The sequence below is a fragment of the Vigna radiata genome, chromosome 8, assembly GCF_000741045.1.
Source record: "Vigna radiata var. radiata cultivar VC1973A chromosome 8, Vradiata_ver6, whole genome shotgun sequence".
Classification (NCBI taxonomy): domain Eukaryota; kingdom Viridiplantae; phylum Streptophyta; class Magnoliopsida; order Fabales; family Fabaceae; genus Vigna; species Vigna radiata.
Window position 1 is genome coordinate 38,339,321 of NC_028358.1, and position 22,809 is coordinate 38,362,129.

The following is a 22,809-nucleotide window of genomic DNA, read 5'->3' on the forward strand; positions in this document are numbered from 1 at the left end:
ATAGGGACTAAAAACATATTTAACCCTTTGAAATATAGTGCAATTAAATTGGCCTTAATAATGAAAAAATGTGGCATGAAATAATTTGACCATGTAGACAAATTTTAAATACATTTCTGTTTGTGATTATATCTCTGACCCTCGCTTTATGTACTAATCTATATAATTTGATGCTTCTTTCCGAAATAATTCACTCTAAGAATTCTACCAAAAAAAAATTACAAATAAAACAAATATATTATTTATGTTGTGAAATGGACAAATGGGAAGTTTGTTTTTATTGATTTTTATATATGAATTAAATATGTTTTTAGTTTTTGAAAATTTCACATAAAATTTTCCTTTCTGAAATTTTAATAAATTTTATTTTTAAAATTTTAAAAATAAATTAATGTAGTATTTTAAGTTAATTACATTAACTTTTTACATGTTAAATATATTTTGTTATATTTAGTTAGTTATTTATCCCATTTGACATATTCTAATTTAAGTGTTAATTGAAAAACGCTATTTATACATAAAAAAAATTTACAAAATTGGATTAAAATAAATTTATTTATTTATTTATAAAGTTTAAATATTAAAATTTTACATATAAAAACAAATTCTAATTTTTCATCAAACTTAAAAATTAAAAATAGATTTAATTATTATATTGTTTATGTAATTACTTTTACAAAATAATTTATGTTAAAAAATAATTAGATGATTGAAAGAAGTGTGTGTTTTTGTTTTGTATTTCCATTTTCTTCTATGAACGACAAAAACGTATTTCATTGAAAAGTATGTTTCGTAGAAAAAATAAGAAATAAAAGTGTTGGGGTATTACTTATAGAAAACCTGGGAAACCATAAATATCAAAGTTTGATGGGTTTGTTTTGTCCAGTCTTTATGATGGATCATTTTTGTGCTCCGAATATTCTCTTCTACAAAACATTTTCTTTTTCATATTAAAATAATATTTTTATTTTCAACAAATGTTCAAAATTTTAATATTTTGATCAATATTTATAACAGAATCTTAAAAATGGTCTAGCACCACGAGATTTATTAAAATTAAAATACTACTTGAAATTTTATAAAGCTTTTGTATAAAAGATTTTTATAGATTTTTAAGAATTGAAATGATTGTTGTAATAAGTCTATTAAGTGGGTCTCTTCATTGCATATGCTACTCAAGTTGTTCTGCATATTTTTGTTGGAATCTATTGTATTTTTACTAAGTCACACTCCTCTCACACGATTTATCAACTTAATTTGTTTTATCACTATTTAATCAAGCTAATTTATATCAAGTAAAATTTATTGATTTTAATCTACTGTAAATTTCAATTAAAAACATTACATTAAAAAAATAATTAACAGTAGAATGTGTCACAAGAAACACGTGATTAATATCTAAAGAAATATGTAGGTAAGGTTATTGTATAAACAATAGAATGATTGTTATTTATTTATGATCACACAATGTGTATTAGTGTTTAAGGTAAGATAAATTATTATTTATTACGATAATTAAATAAATATAAAACCCTAACAACAACAACAACGAATACCATAATTATAGAATTAAGATATATTGATTTAATCCATTGATTTGATTAAAATCTACACCTTTTTTCATCACTTCCGTTAGCATAACGAAGTATATGGATATATTTTGTGTGAAATAAAATAATAATGAATATAATGATGACATCTTCATCTTCTTAAATGTTTTAATTCTGGTTTTTGTTGACTTTTTGCTTTTTTTTTTAAACATTTGATATTTGAAATCATTAAATTCATTTTTTATCATTGTAAAATAAAATAATTTAAATTTCAGTTTTGTTCTCCTTATAAATTATATTTTTTTCAATATCCATTTTTTAAATAGATAAATAAAAGTATAAAGACAAATAAATGTGTGCCATATTTTTTAAGTACAGCATAAATATTTATGAATGGACTGAAAGTAAGATAAGATATATGCTAAGTTACGTAAATAGTCTGACTGAAAATAAAACGACAACAGAAAACACAAGCTTTGTCTTTTTTTCTTTTTTTCTATCAGTACTTTTGCCGTTTTTAATTAAAAAATTTAATTAAAAATAGTTGATTTCTGAAAAATTCAAAATGTTTTCTCTTTATTCTTTTTAATCTTAATTTACATTTTCTCCTCTCTTTTTTTCCACGAGCCAACCATATTATCATCAACAATACAAATAAACATTTTAAAATTTGTTGAGATGAAATAAAAACATTATTGAAAATATAAGAAAAATGGTGCAACAAAGAAGCCATACCGGGAAAATTGCAAGAAATAACAACAACAATGGGAAAATAAAATCACAGTCTTCTTAATTCTTATGTTCTTCAAAGTTGAAATTGAAAAAGCTCTCTCTCTTTCCATCGGATTGCATTGCAGTTAAATTTCGCAGAAGGATCCTCTCCCGTTCTCTCTCTGTCTCTCTCTTACTCGCCCCAAATCTAAGGGCTTTCACCCAAACAGAGAAGACCATTGCATCGACCCTTCAAAATCCCCAATTCCCAGAACTCCGGTCAACTCGATTCCCATGAGATTTGGTTAATTGGATCGTAGTATGGCGGCGCCGAGGAATGTGACGGCGACGAGGGATGAAGAGAAGGGCGAGGATGACGATTCACCCTCCGCCAAGAAGCCCAAATTGGAGAGGTTCCCGCTCAACACGTGGGAATTTGCCGCTGCCGTTGCCGTCTTCTTCGTGTTCTCCACGGGCCTCTTCTGCATTTACCTCACCATGCCCCCCGCCGCTTACACCAGCCTTAAAATCCCCCGCACGCTCTCCGATCTTCGTCTCCTCAAGTACCCTAACCACAACAACTATGATGTTTCTTCTTTTTATATATTAATCATTATTTTATTAATTTGTTTATTTGTCTATTTATTGTGTTAAAGGGAAGATCTTTCGACTTATGCGAGCAACTATCCGGCGCAGTTTATTCTTGGCTATTGCTCCACCTACATCTTCATGCAGACTTTCATGATTCCTGGGACAATCTTCATGTCCCTTTTAGCTGGGGCGCTTTTTGGAGTTGTACGAGGAATATTATTGGTTGTTTTCAATGCCACTGCCGGTGCATCTTCCTGTTTCTTTTTGTCTAAGTTAATTGGCAGGCCTTTGGTTACTTGGTTGTGGCCTGAGAAGCTAAGGTTCTTCCAAGCTGAGGTTTGTTTTTGTATCCTTTATTTTTTATGTTTATGCCAACATTTTTAATTTGGTGGGTATTGTTAATGTGGAATTTTGTTTTCTGGGTGGTTGAATCAGATTGCAAAGCGTAGGGATAAGCTGCTGAATTACATGCTTTTTCTGAGGATAACCCCGACATTGCCAAATCTGTTCATCAATTTGGCCTCTCCCATCGTTGATGTTCCGTTTCATGTATTCTTTTTGGCTACTTTGGTTGGTCTTGTTCCGGCAGCATATATTACTGTCAGAGTAAGCTTCTGTGCTGGTGTTGATGTTTTTCTGCAGTGTGCTCGCTTTGCTGGTTTCTCTGAATTAGATATTTTTCCTATTCCAAATTTTTGTTTTGTACGTGTGTCTGTCTATTTTTTTGTTTGAGCTCCTTTTAGTTAGTGCGTGTCGTATACATGCCTCTAGGCGTTTGCAAGGTTGTTGATATCGTGATTTTGCACCTAAGATTGCACGGCTCTACTATTTCTCACGTTTCTCCATGTTTGAACATATGCAGGATTGCAACCTGTAGAACTAGTCTAGGATCATTAGGGAAGATCGCAAACCCCTGTGAATTTGAGCCCCAAAACCTAACACGTGATTCGTTTATTTTTGTGAGTTGGATTGAGCCAGCTAATTGAGAGACAACATAGATTTTGCCCTGAAATCTCTTTCCTTGTCGCTTGATGTCATTGAAATCTATCCCTGTCTATTTTGGTTTCATTTGAACTCTTTTTATCTCCGTCTCAATTTCTGTGGTAATTTTTTTCTTGGGTCAGCAAGTTCACTACATTTTGCTAGATGGAGCTGAACCATATGACTAATAGCGGAGATATTTTATTGAATATTAATGTGATTTTAAGGTTATTTTATTTATGTTCATTTATAATATGTAAATATTCATTTGAATGCATTTTTGTTTTCTGTAATGATTTAGCTATGCAGGTTCTGATAAAAGTGTTTTCCCCCCTCTCCCCCTTCATATTCTACACTGGAATAAGATCTTGATTTTTGACAACTTCGGGCTTTTGTATTTTGGAACTTTTGCATTTGAAAACTCTTCTTAGATAGAAATCAGGGATGGAGTGTCTTCTTGAATGCTTCTTAAAAATGTTATTTGAAGGATGATCAGCAACTTAAGATCCAGGTGGCTCTGGATTTAAGATACCTTCTGGGCGTATAAGCTTTACAATTGTCAATCTACTGGTTTTGTTTTTAATACGAAGGAACTTTGTGAATTAGATCTGCTTAAATTGGAGTGGGATGTTTTTATTCTTAAGGAAACAGTTCAATAATATATCGAAGTAATTCTTGTTCCAATATGCATATATGCGAATATATGATTCATTTATATTTTACTTATTAGAATAACTAGAGTAAATCATTATTAAGCTAAGAGATTTATTGCACCATTTATCTTGAAGGCTATTGAGGATTTGAAAGATTATGCTAGCAATGTTTCGGTTGAAATGGCACATTATTAGTTCCACTTAGAACTGCTATATTGAGAAATGCATCTAAATCCTTTTTCCTAACTGCTTAGAGTGTATTTTCTGTTGTTCCTTGTTGATTGTTTTTGTACATGTTGCATCTTTTCATTTGAACTAGGCTAATGTGGACTGTGTGGTCATACGTTAGTATGTTCTTCTCATTTTTACCGTGTCACATTTTGATTTCAATCAATGTGGATGGTGGTTGCATGTAGTTCCTAATTTATGTATGAAAAGGCTAAATATCATCTAAATATCATCTACTAACCTCTATTGTTTTTTAATCAGGCTGGCCTTGCTCTTGGGGATCTAAAGTCAATTAAGGATCTATATGATTTTAAGACATTATCGGTACTTTTCCTCATTGGTTTTGTTTCCATAGTTCCAACACTTCTGAAGAGAAAGAGAGTATACGAATGAAGTTGTGCGAGCCTAGCTTGCGTTATACATTTTGTCAAAAGATAAGTTACGTTATCAGAGAAGATAGTATTGAAGAAAGATATCAATGAGAAAGGGTGTATTGTTATTAACTTAAACAGTAGCATGTGCTCCATATTATTTTCTGTGGTGGAGCCTAAGTTTTTTATGTTTCCCTTTTTATTTTTTGGTTGTGTGGAGGAGAGAGCAAGGGTAAACATAGCTGAGTGAGTGGTGTACAATCGATTGAGCTACGGTTACGAGGCTTTGTTGGAGCGTTAAATTACACATACTGACATTAACGGCATCAAGAAGGTTGTGGTGTTTGTTTAGCGATGCAGTATGCATACTTGCTTCGCACCATATAGGATCTGACTTTTATCCGTTAGTGTTGCTTTTTCAATTTGTAGAGAATTTTAACCGTTACTCTTCCTGTCGTTAGAGTCACCTGGTATTCTTATCCAATTTGATGCTCTATCTCCAACAGGAAGTCATCTCAATGTTGCGTATAAACTTAGGACGAAACGGACTGATGTTTGTATAATATCAGCCACATACTGCAATCTGCACTTAAAGAATTGGTGTTTAGTTCCATTCCATTGCTCGTCATTCATAACTTCAATTATAAAATTTATTCTATGTCAATATCGCTAAAAGCCAATCACGTTTGTAGTTAATATTGCATTAGCTGACGAAGCTTAGGCATAGTTAAGTCAGAACATTTATAGAATTACTTGTGAACCAGTTGCATTTTACACTAAGTCGTTTCGATTTTCAAATGAATGTTTCCATAAAAACTGACATTTATATTGTATTCTTATTAAGAATACCATAAAATGAGTACGAACAGCTTGAGCATCAAAAAATTTGCTCCTTACAATGTCATTATATGTTATATTAAAATATAGTAGTAGCAGGCATTGGGATCTTCCTCACCACAAATTATATATAACAACGGATCGTTTTAGATTTGAGCCTATTTTTATACGATTGATATTTGAGGTAGGAAATCTATGTTTGTATGGAAGTTATACGCCTATGTTGCACTGAACCATTACAATTTAAAGGTCAGTGTTTGGATGTAGTTAAAATGTTGCCTACTGGTTTTTCAGAGTATAGGAAAATATAGATGCTTGCAAATATCAAAATTGGACTTGCTTACTAAAATTTGGCACGAGAAGTATTAATGTGTTAAGAAAATTTCGCATAAACTCACTAAATCTGGCAAGTTTCTTAATTTGGTAAAATTCTTTTTAGAATTACCAAAATAACAAGACATCTAGCAATATTAATCAGGTTAAGTGTGCTACTAACCCTTCTCTTTTTGCATGGTTCGAGCACACTTTGGGTCAGTCATACACAAACAAAATTCATAATACATAAGGAAAAATCCACAGGATATTGACAAATTTGAACCCATTACTTGTTTCCAGAGAGCATACGAGAAAAGTGAGGACGTTCTAGATTTTCAAAAGAACAATAGGAAAAGTTTCGAAGTTTTGTATAGTTAGTTTTCTTTATTTCTTTCTTTTTAACCAACCAAATGAAACAATAAATATTTCCTTCCCGTTCTCTGTTCTCAGAAAAAAAAAGGAATACATTTTTCTTTCTTATTAACCATTTGATGTTTGGCGTGTGTTTAAGGTTTTTACCTCCTGCATATAGGAATGGAACTAATTAAAAGAGGATAAGCCAATTAGTTATAATCTTTAAATTAAATTTCTTCCAGCCATTCTTCTATGGAAGGCAAGAAGAAAACTGACTACAATTCCAAGCAAACAAAAGCACATTATGAGCTTAAATTGGAACGTGTAACTTGGAGCTAAAGAAATAGCAATGTATTTCTAATTAAAGCAACTTTGGAAGCGGGAGATTACAATAATACAAAATTACAATATGCAATTACATTTCTAATTAAAGCAACACTAATAAAGGCGGCATGATTGCATAAAATTGGAGATGAAGAAGCTACAGTATAGGGACAGTTCACAAGATGTTCATGATTCGGAATCCTTCGATTTGATATCGTCCATAGTAACTTTTGGGTAGTTCTCATAGCCCATAATGCTATTTATCCGTATGCGTGTATGTGGCTGTCACATGTTGAAAATCAACACAATGTCAAGCATTTCCATAACAGGGACGAAATCATATTTTCAACTAAGCTTTATTAGGTGAGATGTCACAAGATTTTTTAATTTTTATTCAGTTTCGGTTAAGTCACTGTATGATTTAAGTAGCATAACATTAATGCCATGGTAATCTTGCACCACTCAGTATAATAAGTGGAATTAGTTATAGCCACTTCAAAAATATGGTGAAGTGATGACTGCCATGGAAGGAGATGTCTAGTTCCCAAATTTATGGTACCAAAGGCATGAAATGTTATTTTCATGATAACCAAACTTTGTCATTTTACTTCTACATTAATCAAAAGCTCGGACAGATCACTCCACCAAACTGTCTAAGAAGGGTGGGGTGATAGTTTGCATGAGATGCTAGGTTTAAACCTCATTATTGCTATTGTACACCAACAATAAAATGGAGCAAAATCAGGGTTAACAAAATATGAAAAAATAGCATTTCATTGAGACAGAAGCTTCATGGAAAAAGGAGCATTAACACCAAGAAATTGCAGGGGTTTGTTATTCTGTCCCCTGGTTGAATTTAACTTCTTCGCAAAAAGTAACTAGATAAAAGAAAGAACAACTGAAAACCAAAGATGAAAATGCGTTTTAACAATTTGCATGCATGTATTACTGCTTGTTGTAACTTACAATGGCTTATAACTAGCCAAGAACATAATTTACCCGAAGTCAGTCACACACACAAAGAAGATGAACTCACATATTTTCATGCTCCCTCAAGAGAAAATAAGGTACGAGAATTCACCCATACGAAGAAATAATTCCCAACCACTCCCTCCCAAGCCATGCACATCAACATTTCAATTGCAAAATATTTGATAAATAATTTGATTGCACAAGTTAAAGCATAACGGTTGTACCTGTCTGTGTCCAATGTTTCTGCGATAGTGCTTCTTCTTTTTATATTTGAAGACAATTACTTTGGGGTCTAAACCCTGCATTAAAATTAAAGTGGTAGGTAGAAGATTTCTTTTAAAAATATTATCCAGAGAAGATAAACGAAAAGAAAAAGGTGTACCTGCTCTTCAACAGTTGCATATACCACAGCATTTGTAACTATTGGTTTCCCAATGTAGCAAGATGTATCAGTGCCAACCAGTAAAACTTTGTGCAAGGCAATCTGTAGTTACCAACAACTAAATTAAACTGGTAATAAAATAATCTTTTGGAAATTAGAGCAGTTTTTCATATAGTTATCTCTTGAGCTGGCATCAACATCAACCCGAACCACTCGTAAAAATAACTTCATTTCCCCAGCTTAGGCCAAGTTTCTTAAACAGACTTTTCTGTCATAACCTTTAAATCTACATGTCCTAAACCATGGTTCAGATCATTAATAGGTCCTAAATCTACAATCAGTTAAATTTTCACGATAATTAATCGTACAAGGAAAAGAAATGGAGCTTTCTTAATTTTATATGTATATGAGTACACTAGTCAATAAACTTAATTCTCCAAATATATATCTTGTACTTTGGAGAGCCAAACCTTTGATATAATAAATGAACAGATAAATTGTCTGTCAGTTGCAGATACATTTTCTTGTGACTACTAATTACATCAATAATAATAACATACTATGGTATTTTGCCTTTAAAAAATGACATGCTGTAATTCATGCACTTTCGCATACATAAACACTATTCAAGTGATTATTACCCCGCTGCCATCACGCTCAAATCACAGTAATTTTAAAAGCAGTAATGTTTGGGGAGAAAGTGATGGTAGTAAGCTGGTGATGCATATAACCAAAGACAGAAAAAAAGAAGAAAAAAACATTGAAAGAGTTTTAAGAATGATGCAAATCTCTGGCTGATGAGTTAAAGCGTATCTATTACTTGAGCTAGAGGGAGACCGACCGAGAAAAATTACATACATCAGCATGACGGATTGAGAAGTCAGGGGTTTGTCTACAGAGATAATTTCAGAATAGAATATTACAACATCATTTGATCCATGTAGCAAACTCCACCTAGTAAGAAAAGGTTTTATATTGTTCCAAAACAGAGAAGTTAAGGAGTAAACAAGCTATCATAGTTATGCACCTTATCATTAACATTTGCACCTGACAACCTCTGAACAACAAGCTTTCGCCCGGGGTGAACAATATATTGGCGTGAACCAATCTAGATAATACAACAAAAACAAGTTCAGAATCACACAAGACAGAAAATAATATTAGCAGAAACCCCATAGAAAATCCTATTTACCCCATCCAACAAACTTAAGTGGAACAATAAAACAACACTTCAAAAAACCAGAATTAACTGTTTTAATCGATGGCCGCCACTTTACAATAGCGCCAAAAGCATATATAAGCAATAATTAAAAGCATTTGGCAGCCTCAAATCTTGTAGTACAATTGCAATTGGCCAGAAACCTCATCTGGGTCAACAATTTTAAACCGCAGCTTGCAACTTTTCCACACTGGGTCATCGAATCCCATACCCAACTTCAGAGAAAGAAAGTCATTCCCAATTCATTAATCAGAACTCACCATTACGACTGCGAAGAGACCGGGCTCCCATGAGGGTGCCTTAGCCGAGACAATCTGAGTCGGTTCTGGCTCGGTTGAACCGGTTTCTGTTTCGGTTTGGGCCACCGCAGATTCTGAGGACTTGGGAACGGGTGCGAGAGGTGAACGAGGAGAGAATGTGAAATTGTAAGAGTGAGAAGGAAAACGATTGAGATTGAAAGGTTGAGAAAATAGAGGTTTAGGGTTGTGAGAAATGGTGCAATGGGTTCCGAATGTAGCGCACAGAGTTGAAACAGTGGCAGTGGCCATTTTTGAGAGACCTCTCTCTCTCTTCTTCTCAGGCCTATCTATCCTCTCTTCTTTCCTATCCCTTTTCTCTTCTCACTTTTATTTTTCACCCAAAAATTATTTTTAAATTGGTTTTACTATTTTTTTTTCTTTAACTAGAAATTGAACAAATGAAAATACGGTACGCTACACGTTGAAACTTTGCGGACAAACAAATAAAAAAAAAAATTGCGCGATTTGATATTTTTTAGATGGATAATAATAATTAGATAATATTTTTTGACAATATTTTTATTTTTGATCTAAAATTATTTCATAATCAATAATAATAATCATAAATATCATCATGCACTAATTATAACATATAAATGATATTTAAATATTATAAAAAAATGTTGTGTAAGTATCATTAGACATTTTAGATTTCAACCTGTTGAGGTAATATTCCTACGTTATATCACAAAACTAATTATTCCTGTATATTATTTTAACTAAAATTAGAACAACCAAAATAAATAAGGATGAACTCAAGTATAAGTAAAAGTATTATAGAGAATTTATACAGCTCAATTTGATGTTGTTATCCTCGATTTATTTTATATAGATGTCAGAATGAGTCAAATTAATGGGTTGTTCAATCTGATCCATTTAGTTTACTTAGAACTAATCTTTACAATATTGATTTTTATGACTTATCATGGATTGAGTTAAACCAGTTATAATACCTAATTCAAAATAGTTATTTTTAACATAGAAAGATATAAAATAAAATATGTTTTGGGATAAATTATTATCGTAAAAAAATTAGAAAATGAGAATTTTTAAAAATAGAAAAATGTTTTAAATAAAATTCTTACCAAGAAATTGTGATCATATAAAATATGTTCAGCTTAAAATTAAGCTATATTTTTATCAAATTGGTAAGAACTAATTGTAAAAATATATTTAGTTGATTTAAGTATTTAACATATGAAATTTGTACACTAATAAAACATAAAAAGATAACTCATTTTATTATAACTAAAATGTTTAAATATGTTACATTAAAATTGCAATTGTTCAATGTTTGAAACTTTAATTTTGTTTTCTTCTCTTACTTTATAAATTAATGGATTTAATATCTTCTTTCTAACAATGTTAAATTTCCTCTCATACATTATCACTTGTCGTTTGTACTAAGCGAGAAGATGATACCAACAATACCTCCAATCACTTTGTCGACAAGTAATATAATAATGATGCATGTGATAGGTACAAAATAAGACAAGAAATGAACATGAGTTTATATACATAAAAGATACTTCCATTGGTAAGAAGTATTTTAAAGTGATATTAAAAGCAAATTTATAAGGACATGACTCAAAATGGATAATATCTTACCAGTGTGGAGATCTATATGTACAAAAACATATTTAACCCTCTCTATCAACCAAGTTAGGTTAGTCCACTTAGATAAGAATCGGACTCAAATTTTAAAGGCAACATGTCTATGTAGCTTGAAAAATAATAGCAACATATTTCCTTTCTCTTTACTCAACACAAACACATAAAGCCAATTTACCTTGTATGTATGTTGAGTCTATTTGACTTCACCGAATACAGAGTTCCAATGTAAAATATATAATAATCATGTGTATGAAAAATTAACTATGACTTTTCTTCTATCATATGTTTCCTAACGGCACTAAGGATCTCAATAAGCATATTAGGATGAGTCATTCACTCCTAAACCAGGAAATAATGAAGTTTTATGATTGCTGTTCATGACTTTGCTTCTACAACCACCTGGTTCGCCCCTTCTCATCATTGTTTGAAACTCCCCATAATTAATTCTCCCATCCTGAAAAAGGACACAAATTAGAAAAGAAAAACATTATCTGCTTCAGAAAGAAAGGTATCATAGGTAAATTCATTCAAATATCAGAGAAAGAAAAGCCTTATTTTGGGACAGCTAAAATAGAAGACCTGAGAGACCAAGGTTAAGAAGGAAGCATTAACAGAACGTTATTGGCATTTAAAATTTGGCTCAATATCAGTGATATAGATTAATAGCTCAAATAAAAATAAGGTTGGAGATGATATTTAAAGGGTTTATTTTAGAAACCTGAGAATTTAGTAAATATTGCTAAAAACATTTTCAATATTGAAAAAAACTTTAGAATAAACACGTAAAAGGCAGAAATGACAATTCAAAAACATAGCAAAAGTTGTAAACATGGAATCCTTATGCAGTATTTGATCCTAATGGTTGACTTGCAAGAGAAACAAGAAAGTAGAAACATATTTTCACTTTCACTAATTTTAGTGATAACGTGTTCAAGTGATGTCAACAATTTTATTGCCAAACTAAATGAATTCAACAACGAAGTTCAGTTAAACTAAGCAGAGAGTGACAACAGTCACATCAACAAGTACTATTGATCAGAGGAACTTACATCGTCTTGGTCAATCTCTTTGATCATCTCATCCAGATGCAACTCACCAAGGCCGAAGTCTTTACAAGCCTGTTGAAGCTCATCAATGGTGATGTAACCACTGCCATCTTTATCAAAATAGGAAAAAGCAGCAACTAAATTCTCTTCTCTTTCCATCTTATTCAAGTGCATTGTAGCTGCGAGAAATTCACCATAGTCTATTGTTCCATTGTTGTCTATATCAGCCTGCCAAAGTGCACAAGAGAGACCAGTTAAAGATCACCCAGTTCAACGTATACAAAAGAAGCAAAAAATATATGAAGCTTTTTCACATAACACCTCAGTTTGTATTGCATTCTTTTCTATATTAACAATAATCTACCTACCGCATCCATAAGGGATCTAATTTCAGATTCCATGAGATCACATCCCACACTTTTCAAACCATCTTTGAGTTCTTGAAAAGTGATTGTCCCGCTATTGTCTTCGTCAATCATTTTAAATATCTCTTTTAAGCCACCTATTTCCTCCTCCGAAAGTCTTTCTACTATGACCTGAAGAATTTTTCAACGTAAAATATTAGTGCACGACTTATATGAACACAATACTGTACAGAAAAATGATAAAGCATACAGATCATTTATGTTTGGACAAGCTGAAAGAAAATAAGAAGAAAAAACTGAAATTGACTTCTGCATGCATAAGCTAATTTGTAGAAGCTCTCTCAAATAACTTCTCTACATTTTTATTTTTCACTTGTGCACAAGCTAATTTTAACCTATAAAGAGAATAATTTCATTTTTTTCTTCATATTTTTCTTTTCTAGAAATCCTTATAAAAGACCCAAAATCAAAATGAATGGAAATGCTTAAACAAAGAGACCATAACTGAATTTAATCATCACGCTAGAACAAACAGAAACCTTACCGAGGATAGAAATATCCAGCAAAAGCAGAAAACTCTTATCTAAGAGAGAAATGGATTCATAGAACCCTTTTGTGTGTGTGTGTGAATATATATACATATATATATATATTCAAACTAAGAACTAAATGAAATGTCATCCAGAATTAGATAACCCTCCAAAAAATGGGACATAAAACTTTTATGTCATATAGAAGTGATGGGAAAAAACTCCTCTCACACCTAATGAGGGTCAAAGTACGAGACCATACACAAAACAACCTAAAAGTATGAATTTACATGATTAGACACCTCGTGTCTATTTCCACCAAATTGTCTCAAAAGTATTTCATTATATAACAATGCATTAGTTTTCCAGAAAAAACTTGAGAAAATTCTGTCGCATCTTAGGGCGGTGACCCTCTCTAGATTGAGTGTATCCTTTTTCTTCATATGATCCCTTTATAAAACAAAGCTTCATGACTGCCACCACAAATAAGACTCAATAGACTTTAATTATTTCACCTCTTCATCCATGCCTCATTATGAGAATGGGATTCTTCAAGAGTCAAGATGCATTCCTACCCCTACCTCTTGGAATATACCACCTGACTTTCCACTACCTGTATTAATGTCTGGAATTTTGGATTGATTTTGCAACAATAAGTTACGAGAGGTTATCTCATTCGACAAATTTTTAATATAAGCCTCAAGAAAAAATTAATATCATGGTTGAAATCAAACAAAAAAAAGGTAAGGCATAACAATTAAACATACACGTATTGCCATCTTCTTAAGTTTATTCATTGTTGAGAAATGCTTTAGGCGCGTCAAAACAGCAGGATCCAGAGGTTTGTCCGGGGCAACACTGTCATCAACAATCCAAGGGTGACCTGAGAATACAAGATTCGTTAGATCTTTTACCAAGCCATGACATTCTAATGAGCTGCGATACACCAATAGCACAAGAAAATTCAGTTAAAACTAGTATTCAAGAAACTCACACAAGACTTCATGAGCGGAAATTCTTTTCTTGGGGTCCTTATCCAACATCTGTTTTATCAAATCTTTAGCACTTCCTGATATACTTGGCCACGGATGAGATGCAAAATCAACTTCTGCATGCAAAATCTGTTTGAAAACTCCTGATTCGGATTCTGAAAAAAAAAAAATTGAATGCAACTCAGGCACAAAGATAACAAGCATATGATCAAATAATATACAGAGAAAGAAATTCAGTTGTTAGTCGAAGAGAATTACAGTAAACATAAGGATCATTACTTGCCCAGAAAGGTGGAAGCCCTCTCAGTAAGGTGTATAGAATAACACCAGCACTCCAAACGTCCACTTCTGGTCCAGACTGTCTGCCCAACACCTCCGGGGCCATATAGTAGCAAGTTCCTACTATATCACTAAAGGTTTGTCCTGAGAAGAAACAAGAAAAAGGGCAAAGGTAAGAGTGTGTTCGGTAGTTGTTTTTTTGACCAAAATCGTACACGCATACTAAATCCAGGAAGATGGTTAAATGACCAAGGAAAATTTATATGACATCAAGAAAAAATAAAAATAAAGTGGCATATAATGTGTGCCAGAAATTTGTGGATTAGAATTAGATAGTTAAATAATATTAGTTATGCAAAATAATGGTTTTGCACCAAGTGCCAAATTGTGTCCAATAACAATGAAAGAACTAGCAAATAGGTAAAGAAAATTACACCCATTTAAGAAAAAATAAAGAACAAACACACAGATAGAAATGAAAGGACTATTTGTAAGTTAATCAGAATTAATCAAGAAAGCAAAATAATCATTAAGTTGCTTACTTTTATTTGTTGCTCAACATTCCCTCATATAGGAGCACAAAACAGTTACAAGTTAGTCTGAATTATAACAGAAAACTAACTCAAAAGAATGTATGAACAAGATGGTTGGTTCACCGAAAGATATAATTTTTTTTGGTCATCAGACGAAATGTATACAACTATGACACGATATATCTCGTGGAAAACTTTAGTACACCAAAATTTACAAAAATCATTATATTGTGCTAATTAAATGATTGACGGTTTTAATTAGACTAGCATTTGATGACAGTGAGTTTATGATATCTTGGACTTTCACTTAGTGCTCACCATAATTTTGTATAACTATAAAATTATTGTCTTATTAGATAGATTTTAATGCAAGGCATTGCGCAAAACTCTAGCTGATAGATAGAGATGAGTTCTTCTGCATTCCATTGTTTGTGATTCTAAATTTTACATTAGTCCTGCTGTTATTAAGTTAACCATAACCATGCATCATGATTTTGTAAATCAGACATAGAAAGATATAGGGGAACATTTCTAAATCCTACTCTGAGAGGTTTATTAAACAGGAAATCTTGAACATTTAATATTTCTCTATTTTTTGATACCCATGTCGAGGGTAAGAACGCAGCTAAACCCACGGGCACACCGTGAATGATTCACACTAATATGTAGGGACCTGTTACACTACACATACATTGATGGAAGGTAATTTGATGACTTTGATTGACAAATTCATACGGAAAGGCATGCATTATAAAATCGAATTGAATATAAGCGATGAATGGAACCTGGTTTAAAGAAGACAGAGAAACCAAAATCGATAACCTTGAGGGTGGCATCCGTGGCGAGGGTATCAAACAAGAAATTCTCAGGCTTGAGATCCCTATGAATGACCCCATGAGCGTGGCACACTTCCACCACCCCAACAATGGTCTTCATCAACTTGGCAGCCTCTCGTTCGCTGAAATACCCCTTCTGAGTGATCCTATAGAAAAGCTCACCCCCACGACACAGCTCCATCACAAGGTGCACCGCAAACTTGTCCTCGTAGCTTCCCTGTATCCTTGCCACGTTGGGGTGCTCCGACAAATGGTGCAGGATCTGAACCTCCCTCCACACATCATCGTACTCCTCTTGGCACAAAAGCTTCGTCTTTGGGATGGTTTTGCACGCGTAAGTCTTCCTTGTCTCCTTGTGGGTGCACACGTAGGTGGTGGCCAAGCGCCCTTTTCCCAACACCTTCTGCCCCACAATGTAATCCTCATTTACGTCCGGGGTCTCGTGCGGCAACACATTTTTGCACTTTGATGCGCTCCAATCTTTCGACATTTTCCCAGTTTCCTCCTCCCTCCTAACAATCTCCAACACTCATAATACCAACTGAATTCCCACGATCACCATGCCACATTTTTAGTGTCTTGTAACAACTGTCAAGGCCATAATTACTGTCGTTTGAATCAGGTCCAAAACCAAAATCAATTTTATCTTTAGCTCACTTTATGGGCAGCAAAAAAAATTTCTCACCTACATTCATCATTAATACATTCTAATTATATATATCTATCTATCATGGCAGAGGCAGACACCATATGGCAAACACAATTATTAGTATGTTTCAAACTTTGGAAATCCGTAGGTTCGTTTCAAAATGCGGATCTAGAGGGAATTCCGGATTAATTAGAGAAAAGCCTTATATATGGATATATTTTTGTAAAAGGGTCGGAGCAAATGCTCAAAAGTAATTATTTTTTCCAGGATGGATGGTTTATAGTACAGCAATGTTGTATTTAATGGAATTTTGCATAATACACAAAATTTTAAACTAGTTTGATTTAAGTCAAACAATGGAAGATGTGCACTAGAAATGAGAAAATGAGTTTGATGAAAAGAAATAGAGTTGATTTAAAATGTCAATAATATATTAAAACAATTTTGAGTATATGATTATCTTTCAAGATAATAAAAGATTTGTTAAAGCTAGATTTTACACTTTTTTTTTTAATAAATCAATATTTATTTATAAAGATAAAATTATTTATGTCCTAAAAAAAATTAAATGTATCAGTGAGTGTTTATTTGAATGAATATAACATATTCTCTAACAAACTAGAGTATTATATTTATTTCTAACATATAAAAGTACAATTTGGATCAAACCTTAAAATCAGATCTCACTCAATCATTAGTTCATCCGACAATATATATAAATTAATTCACAAACATGTAATAAAAATATATTTTGATAAATAAATAAAAAGAGTATCAATATCCAAAGGGTTACATCTTTGAAGAGATTTTAACACATCATGATAGATGTAGAATTATCCTCTCTTATAACCTCTAATACTGTTTACTCAATACAGAGGTAAGTGACTAAGATGCTCTCTCAAAACCTCTTCAAAAGAATCTCTTGAAAAATAAGGAAGTAACTCCGTTTTTATAAACTGTCTAGGATAGTGTTCAGTTGTAGAGATTTCCTCCCTATGTGGGTGTGCTTTTGTGGACCAAGTCTCATACTTTAGGAAGGAGACTTAGCATCCGGTTTATTGCTTAATGTTTCCTTTTGCAATGAGTTTGTTTGTGTTGCTCAAGCCTCAATTCTATCGCCATGAGTTTGTTTGTGTTGCTCAATCCTAATCCATTGTTATCCCTGCTGTCACAAATTACCATCGTTACAACAAACAACACACTTTTATTAGATATTTTTCTGTCGCATCACTGTTCTTAAACCATAGTCGTTTAACAATTTTTCTTCACTCTTTTCTCTATCCCTTGCTTTCCCTTGGCTCCGCAAATAATAGCATCATGTTCCCTTTCTCTTGGGTGAAAAGCAAACTTTTTCGGCTGTTAGTTCGGATATCACAATCAAAACATTTTTTCATAATTTTTCTCTTTGTTCTGAAACCGTGTAGACGGATCTATGTTAAAAGCATTTCGACATTAAATACAAATTATCTAGAAATATGACCAACTAGTCATCTTAGCATGTTAATCTTGAGTGACTCGGTTTATAACTAATCGAATGATTATACGGTACACAAACCATTCAAATTAATTTACATTATATATAAATATATGGTCAACATATTCAACTTCACCGAATGTTCTAAAGAAATAAAGAGATTAAGCCATTGTTCCAGAAGGTAAACAAAGTTCCAATACAAAACATATTATAGCCACGCTGTTGGAAAATTTTACTATCATTTTTGTTCTACCATCATTGGTCCTAACTGTACAAAAAAAAATCAGGTAGCATATCAAGAGGAAGGGTCTTTCATTCCAAAAGCATCTGCAATATTGAAGTTCAAATTGCCTTTCATGGTTCTGCTTCTACCAACATTCGGATCACCCCTTTTCATCATTGCTGCAAACTCTGAATAATCAATTCTGCCATCCTGAAAAACAACGATACACAATTAGGACCTAAAGCCTCATAAGTTAAGGAAAAAAGAAATGCCTCAAGTACCAAAGAGAAAGCTCTGAAAGAAAATTTCAAACAACACTATCACAGAAAGAAAAGCCTTATTAAGTATTTAAAATTGTCCACAAAAGACCTGCCATCAGAACGTTATTTCATTTATTTTAGAGATAATGAGTTCATGTAATATCATCAATTTTATTGGCAAAACTAAAAATGAAATCAACAAGAGTTAGTGAAACTAAACTACTGACAACAAACAATCACATCAGCAAGTACTAGCGAAAATGAAAACACCATTACAGGAACTTACATTGTCTTGATCAATCTCTTTGATCATCTCATCTAGATGTACATCGCCAAGGCCAAAATCCTTGGTAGCCTGCTGAAGCTCGTCAATGGTGATGTAACCACTACCATCTTTATCAAAATAGGAAAAAGCAGCAACCAAATTCTCCTCTCTTTCCATCTTATTCAAGTGCAGTGTAGCAGCAAGAAATTCACCATAGTCTATACTTCCGCTGTTGTCTATATCAGCCTGCCAAAGGCAATGAATGATCACCCAACTCAAAATACACATTAGAAGCAGAATTTTTATTAACTTATTTGAAATAACACTAAAAACAGCAGTATTACATTCTCCGATAATAATAATAATTAATCTACCTACCGCCTCCATAAGGGATTTGATTTCAGATTCCATGAGATTAGAGCCCACACTTCTCAAACCCTCTTTCAGTTCCTCAAAAGTTATTGTCCCGCTGTTGTCTGTGTCAATCATTTTAAATAACTCTTTCAATCCACCTATTTCTTCCTCTGAAAGTCTTTCAGCAATGACCTGAAAAGAATATTTAGATGTGTCAGCACAATCAGACTGTATAAAAAAGGGACCGAGCATATATAATTTATAATGAATTGCTATTTTGAAACAAAGAAAATATATAAATGATTTAGTAATCATTAACTGGAACAAACAGAAATCTAACAAATGATAAAAATATCCATCAGAAAGCTCTAATATGAGAGAAATGAATTTTAGATACCCTTATTTTCTTATGTGATATACATTCATCATCATCATAATCACTACCCATATATTTATGACATATAAAAGCATTCTAAGATCTACAATCCTATATACAAAGATAGGCTCATAGAAGTTCGGAACAAATTATTATGTGGAAGGGATTAAGAAGTCCATACTTGGTTATTAAAAAGCAAATGCTACTCTTAAGCCACATACAAGTTATGAACTTATCCCATTCAACAAGTAAACAAAAATCTCAGGAAAAAATTCATTATCATTGTTGAAATCAAACAGAAGGGTGAGGCGTATAATGATAGCCAAACATACCCTTAATGCCATCTTCTTAAGTTTATTCATTGCTGAGAAATGCTTTAGGCGTGTCAAAACAGCAGAGTCCAGAGGTCTGTCAGGTGCAATATCATCAACAATCCAAGGGTTACCTGATTATACAAGACTCCATAGTAGTTAAATCTGCTACAAAGCTTTGATAATATAATGATCTGGCATACACCAACAGCACATGAAAATCCAGTGACGACTAGTACTCAAGGAACTCACATAAAACTTCATGAGCAGAAACTCTTTTCTTAGGGTCCCTGTCTAACATCTGCTTTACCAATTCTTTAGCACTTTCTGAGATATTTGGCCAGGGCTCAGAAACAAAATCAAGCTCTCCGTTTATAATCTGTCTGAAAATTCCTGCTTCACTCTCTGAAGGTAATATAAAAAGTGAAAGCAGCTCAGGCACGACGAGGATAACAACTAGAAGACTAAACCGTAAATAGAGCCAGTCCAAAAAATATACAGTAAACATTAGAATCGTTACCAGCCCAGAAAGGTGGCACCCCACTCAGTAAGATGTATAGGATAACACCAGCGCTCCATACGTCCACTTCTGGTCCATAGTGCTTGCACAACACCTCAGGGGCAACATAGTACGGACTTCCCACTACATCATGAAAGGCTTGTCCTGAGGACAAACAACAAAAGGAATTGTAAGTCATGCATGCGCAGTAAATACATATTGTTTTCTTTTCGGTACTGGCTAAACACATAAAGGGAAAATTTTTGTTCAACATCATGAAAAATAGAATAAAATTGCGTCGGATGCAGAATATAGGTATTCAATTCAATCACTCGGTCCAACTATACATGTTTCTATCCAAAAGGGAATCATGTAATCGAAGAATCTCTGTAATGAGTTCCTCTATCCCAAAGCGAGTCATGGAATAACCGGTGCTTTGCCTGTCCTTTTTTCACTTTATTTAGTGGTAAATGTATCAACTTGTTAATAACTAGGTTTTATATAAAAAAAGGGGGCAAGGGGGGTCTGTCTCCGCGCTTTTTGATTGGTATTTGGAACATGTAACTGCAGTTTTGGCTACTGAAGCGACATTTTCCTGCAATTTCCTACCACATCAAAAATCTCGATGAAATCATGACCAAAATTTACAACGTTTGTTAAAAATTAATAAAAAAATTGTAGACCATACCACACATCATGAACATTGGCAAAATCAGCAGACATGTATATGCAATACAAATAGACTAAACTTATATGCAGGTGCTTTTGAGGTATTCTGCATTCACAAGTGAATATTCATGTCAATAATATTGTGTAATAGACACTTATACGCGGGTGCTGTTTGTGTTTGTTGTACATTCATATTTGAAGTTCCTTCTTGATAATCTTGGCTTCCAAAAATTTACTGTAAAGGGTAAAATAGATTACAGACGTGAAATTTGAATTCTGATTAGAGAATAGAGTGCCTGATCAAGTTGATCAAGAGCATAGACCTTCAAAATACAAGGGTTGTGGACCGTTTGTTTGAAAAATTGAATAGAGAAGAGATGAAAGGAACCTGGCTTGTAGAAGACAGAGAGGCCAAAATCCGTGGCCTTCATCTGGGCATCTTCACCAGGGGTATCAAACAAGAAATTCTCAGGCTTGAGATCCCTATGCATAACACCAAGAGAGTGGCACGCCTCCACCACCCCAACAATGGTCTTTATTAACTTTGCAGCCTCTCTCTCGCTGTAATGCCCCTTCTGAATGATCCTGTCAAAAAGCTCACCCCCGGCACACAGCTCCATCACAAGGTGCACGAACACAGAATCCTCGTACGTCCCCTGTATCTGAACAACGTTGGGATGCTCTGACAAATGGTGCATGATCTGGATCTCCCTCCACACATCATCATAATCCTCCTGACACAGAAGCTTCCTCTTCGGGATCGATTTGCATGCGTAGAGCTTCCCCGTCATCTTGTGCGTGCAAAGGTAAGTGGTCCCAAATTGCCCTTGTCCCAGCTTCTTCCCCAGAACGTAGTGGTCCCTTAGTCTCGGTGTTTGATACGGTAACACGCTACGTTTCGCTGAAAAACCATGCTTCTGCATTTTGTTTGTTCTCTCTTTTTCTCTCCCTCTGAACTCCTAAATGTTTCTGTGGGGGAGGTTTGAATGAATGTGATATGTTATTATTGATCAGAGTTGAATTGCCTTTGCGACCCTTTATTTATCTTTTTCTCAGTGCTATGCATGTAACAATTGTCAAGGCTATAATTATTTTTGTTTAGATGGAGGATATGAAATCATATTCATGATTCCGAAAGGAACATAGTTAAGAATAAGATTATGATGATGTTATTTAGGTTGTGCTTAAGTTAATGTCTCATCTGTTGGTTGTGAAAATAGAATTTTTCAATATAAGCCATCCATCACGTACTTGTGTGGCGCTGCCTTAAATTACAACACTGATCCCTGATCTGAAAATAATGGTCAGCCGTTGTCACAACTCATTTCACACCTACAATATTATGGGTAATAAGAATGAAGTATAGGAGAATTATGGTATTTTAAAATTATAAATTAATTATTTTGTTGCTAAATCTTTTCTTCATTGCTATCCTCTTACCTCTATTTTCTCTGGTGTTCATTCTATCTTAAATCAAAATGTGAAATATTATATCAGAATCAATACCTATAAACTTATAATTTTAAAATTTTAAATTACAAGTGTTAATCTCTTGTACTTTTTGTCATTTAGTCATATACTATTGAAGGTAATTATGAGAAAAATAAATAAATGTTTTAAAACTTTACTAATTTTGAAAGTTTAGGTAATTTTAATTTTTTTATGAAAAAATTCTTCAATTTAAAATATTTTTATTTTCGGGTAAATTATTATGTCGTTTATTCTGTCGTCAACTATCTATTATTAT

The 22,809-nt window shown here is 33.2% G+C and overlaps 4 protein-coding genes across 5 annotated transcripts; 1 reads left to right on the top strand and 3 right to left on the bottom strand.

Annotated features, from left to right (window-relative positions):
* Positions 1-2,273: 2,273 nt before the first annotated feature.
* LOC106769658 (uncharacterized membrane protein At4g09580) lies at positions 2,274-5,698 on the top strand. Its single transcript, XM_014655367.2, has 4 exons — positions 2,274-2,824; positions 2,918-3,188; positions 3,288-3,458; positions 4,976-5,698. The coding sequence occupies exons 1-4, from the start codon at positions 2,583-2,585 to the stop codon at positions 5,105-5,107; spliced, it is 816 nt and encodes a 271-aa protein (XP_014510853.1). The 5' UTR covers positions 2,274-2,582; the 3' UTR covers positions 5,108-5,698.
* Positions 5,699-6,920: 1,222 nt separating this feature from the next.
* On the bottom strand, positions 6,921-10,112 carry LOC106769814 (50S ribosomal protein L21, chloroplastic). Its single transcript, XM_014655586.2, has 5 exons — positions 9,749-10,112; positions 9,297-9,377; positions 8,270-8,371; positions 8,112-8,186; positions 6,921-7,197 (listed from the first exon to the last, which is right to left on the bottom strand). The coding sequence occupies exons 1-5, from the start codon at positions 10,034-10,036 to the stop codon at positions 7,102-7,104; spliced, it is 642 nt and encodes a 213-aa protein (XP_014511072.1). The 5' UTR covers positions 10,037-10,112; the 3' UTR covers positions 6,921-7,101.
* A 1,257-nt stretch (positions 10,113-11,369) lies between these two features.
* Positions 11,370-16,761, bottom strand: LOC106770988 (calcium-dependent protein kinase 4). The gene is made up of 7 exons (XM_014656853.2): positions 15,932-16,761; positions 14,614-14,757; positions 14,337-14,489; positions 14,110-14,225; positions 12,816-12,983; positions 12,451-12,675; positions 11,370-11,855 (listed from the first exon to the last, which is right to left on the bottom strand). Exons 1-7 carry the CDS (start codon positions 16,470-16,472, stop codon positions 11,721-11,723), a joined length of 1,482 nt encoding a protein of 493 aa, XP_014512339.1. The 5' UTR covers positions 16,473-16,761; the 3' UTR covers positions 11,370-11,720.
* Positions 16,762-18,188: 1,427 nt separating this feature from the next.
* On the bottom strand, positions 18,189-22,172 carry LOC106772715 (calcium-dependent protein kinase 4). 2 transcript variants are annotated; one of them, XM_014659274.2, is made up of 7 exons: positions 21,451-22,168; positions 20,415-20,558; positions 20,147-20,299; positions 19,916-20,028; positions 19,232-19,399; positions 18,875-19,099; positions 18,189-18,538 (listed from the first exon to the last, which is right to left on the bottom strand). In XM_014659274.2, the coding sequence occupies exons 1-7, from the start codon at positions 21,983-21,985 to the stop codon at positions 18,401-18,403; spliced, it is 1,476 nt and encodes a 491-aa protein (XP_014514760.1). In that variant the 5' UTR covers positions 21,986-22,168; the 3' UTR covers positions 18,189-18,400. The 2 variants fall into 2 exon arrangements, with proteins under 2 accessions (XP_014514760.1, XP_022641196.1); XM_022785475.1 differs by having other exon boundaries at positions 18,875-19,399; positions 21,451-22,172.
* Positions 22,173-22,809: the final 637 nt, after the last annotated feature.